The sequence below is a fragment of the Sphaeroforma arctica genome (assembly GCF_001186125.1).
Source record: "Sphaeroforma arctica JP610 unplaced genomic scaffold supercont1.1079, whole genome shotgun sequence".
NCBI classification, from domain to species: Eukaryota; class Ichthyosporea; order Ichthyophonida; genus Sphaeroforma; species Sphaeroforma arctica.
In genome coordinates this window covers 13,094-16,123 of record NW_014039479.1, presented here as the reverse complement: position 1 = coordinate 16,123, position 3,030 = coordinate 13,094, and the positions used below count along the sequence as shown (strand labels likewise).

Sequence of the window (3,030 nt, the reverse complement as noted above, 5' to 3'; positions counted from 1 at the left end):
ATATTTATATATATATACATAAGCATTGTATATCAGTCTACTAGGATATTCATCGCATATCATTTTTAGCCGTGTGCGCACATCTATAGTCGCTAAAACATTCCTAGTCGAAGATACTTATGTTGAGTTATGCAATCACGGTTCAGGACGAGACCGAGAAGCGAGTATATGGCGATCAAATTTACCACACGGGCGAAGGGATCATACCAAAGCTGCAGCCTCGCGTGGAGAAATCACTAAGAGCTGTTGGTTTGCGCAAGATATTCTTACGGAAGGTTTACGCTCAAGATCTGTATGTTTATTTGTGATATAGTAGTTGGCTGAGTTCAATGATTGGGTGCTGTTGGAGTGTTGAAGTAGTGGGGGGTGATCAACTACTCAGTTTGGAAACGGGCTCTCTAGCGATGTGTGAAAGGTCTCTCCGAGAGTCCAATCAATTGGTGTTATCAAAATCATATGGACAAAGATAGATTTGAGATTTTATTTTGAGTAGTGCATGTGATTGTGCTGTATGGCCCGACACTCACTTAGATTCATCTACAGCAGACCAATACGCAAAATCTGAGTCATTTAACAAGAGTGAACTTGTTTCCAAAGCGTAGTTTGGCTTGTGGTATTAAATCGCCAGTAAGAAGTATTGCTATGTAAAATACAGTCGTAGACCGAGTCGAGCGGAACTCACCGACTGCTAGGCTGTGCATGTCTTCCTCTGAGAGATATACGCCAAAGATCTGCAGTTCGGTACTGCGATGGTAGCTGTAGCACTGTGATATGTTTAACAATTACAGTTTAGACTAAGGATATGCTATAGCCTATACGATGCAATGAACGTCCATTGATAGCAATCGAATACGCAAGTTCTGCGCACAACAAAAATAGCCACCTTATTAGCAGTGATGTATATCAACAAAAATAGCCATTAATGATATAAGCAGTGATGTATATCAACAAAAATAGCCACCAATGATACAAGCAGTGATGTATATCAACAAAAATAGCCACCAATGATATAATCAGTGATACATATCAACAAAAATAGCCACCAATGATATAAGCAGTGATGCATATCAACATTATTGGAGATTTGGGAGTGCTGCGTAGCATTTCATAAACCGCTATGAGACGTGCAGTTTATTTAAGCACCCGTACTTGCATGGGTAGCAAAGAATCTCTTGTTTCACCCAAAACATCCTCTCATGTATGTCAACACACTCACACATGCGTGTCAATCAAATATTCGGCTTCGTCAGATCCCGATTACCATCTGAAACACTGATCATGAATATTATAAATCTCATTTGTAACAATGACTTATGTGATATCCTTCTGTACAGCGCGGCACTCTCATCACAAATAGGAAGGGGTCTGTATGTGCATCCGTCCACAGAGTTTGATCTGCGTAAGTATCACGTTGTAGTACATTTGTATTAAGTGTGTGCAATGCGATGTGAAAAGTGTTCCTGGTTTCTCTGTGGTTATACAGGAAGGTGGTGTGAGTGGGGTTTTTTTGCAGCTATATTTGGTCGTAGGCAAACGGCTCCTAACCCTATATATTTATATCGAGATAGACTCTGTCGAAACCCATATGTATGCAATATATGTATATGTGCACGTTGGTATATGCAATGTCTCATAGGTTTCATATAGAGAATGCGTTACGTACGTATTCATGATATGTTTGCAAAACCTGTGTACCTTGAGTTGGTCAGGTGAGCTTGTAGTATAGCTTCGTATAAGATACAGTTAGTAGCAGGGTTTCAACACACGTATTTCAATATGTTTCAACCTTATTCTGCCTGCTGCCAGACACCCGTTCTGGAAAAAAACCCACGTATGTACCTACAGAAACAGGCCCCTATCGCAAGCAAGGATATAATTGTCCGTGTGCGGCTATAGGGTGCGACTGTATGTGGTTGCATAGTAAACGTACCACCGGATGCAGCGGTGTGTGTAGGTGTTTGACGATCAACGTATTTCCACTTCGTTCTGTTGGTCTCTACACACCAGTCGTTAATATATATATATATGTGTGTGTGTGTGTGTGTGTGTGTGTGTGTGTGTGTGTGTGTGGTCACTTTGTAGAACAACCCCTTCGTAGAAAACGTAATGAAAATGAATCCAATGCGTGCTAGATCGTTGTGTGTGACTGTATGAGGTTACGCATTAAATAGCATTCGAACGGATACAGATGTGTGTGAAGATATATTTGATTACTTGCTGATGTTTCTGGGGTGCTCGATATATATAATATACGCTATACGTGTACGTTATGTCTGATCACTCGATGGCTCCTTTTGGTTTGAGGAACTCAGAGTATCTGCGTGAGCCTTTCCACGCCGGAATATATATATATATATATATGCGCAGATCTCATGCGTGCACACGAGTGGCATGCGCTGATTCCTTGCGTATAAACATCTATCAATTAGACATACAGTTTGTCTATCAATATACCTGTGAATAGGAGTTGTTTCCAATGTATAGCAAATGGCATGCTTGCAGGTAGTATTCCACACACCTGTCTACTCAGAACATACGGCCGGCTAGTAAGCGTATCTATCAAGGTGGAACTCTCATTCTAATTATAGTCAAACAATCCATCTACTCGTTGCACGTCCAGTGTGGCACGGTGTGGTGTTCCCCACAAAAGGCCCGTATATCGATGGCATATTCAGATTCGATATGAAGATGCCTGATACCTACCCGCAGAGGAGGCCGAGTGTACGATTCACATCGTTTATATACCATCCACAGGTACGTGCCAGATTTGTTTTAGCACGCACCCACATATATATATATATGTGTGTGTGTGTGTGTGTGTGTGTGTCTATATGTATATATAGTATATATATTATATATATATTATAATATTATTATATCATTTATATCATTATATCATATCTTATGTATAATATATTATATATCGTTGTTCATTATTATATATATATATATATATATATATATATATATATATATATATATATATATAAGTATATATATTATTATTATTATTATTATTATTATTATTAT

General features: G+C 38.9%; 1 protein-coding gene across 1 annotated transcript in view; it reads left to right on the top strand.

Moving 5' to 3' along the window:
• The window catches only part of SARC_09912 (hypothetical protein), a gene marked incomplete at its 3' end in the record, with an annotated part of 6,169 nt that overhangs the window by 1,446 nt on the left and 1,693 nt on the right, over nucleotides 1-3,030 (top strand). The window contains exons 2-4 of the mRNA XM_014296058.1: nucleotides 147-292; nucleotides 1,335-1,399; nucleotides 2,621-2,754. Of these exons, the coding sequence (XP_014151533.1) occupies nucleotides 147-292; nucleotides 1,335-1,399; nucleotides 2,621-2,754 (345 nt within the window). The remainder of the gene's footprint in view (nucleotides 1-146; nucleotides 293-1,334; nucleotides 1,400-2,620; nucleotides 2,755-3,030) is intronic.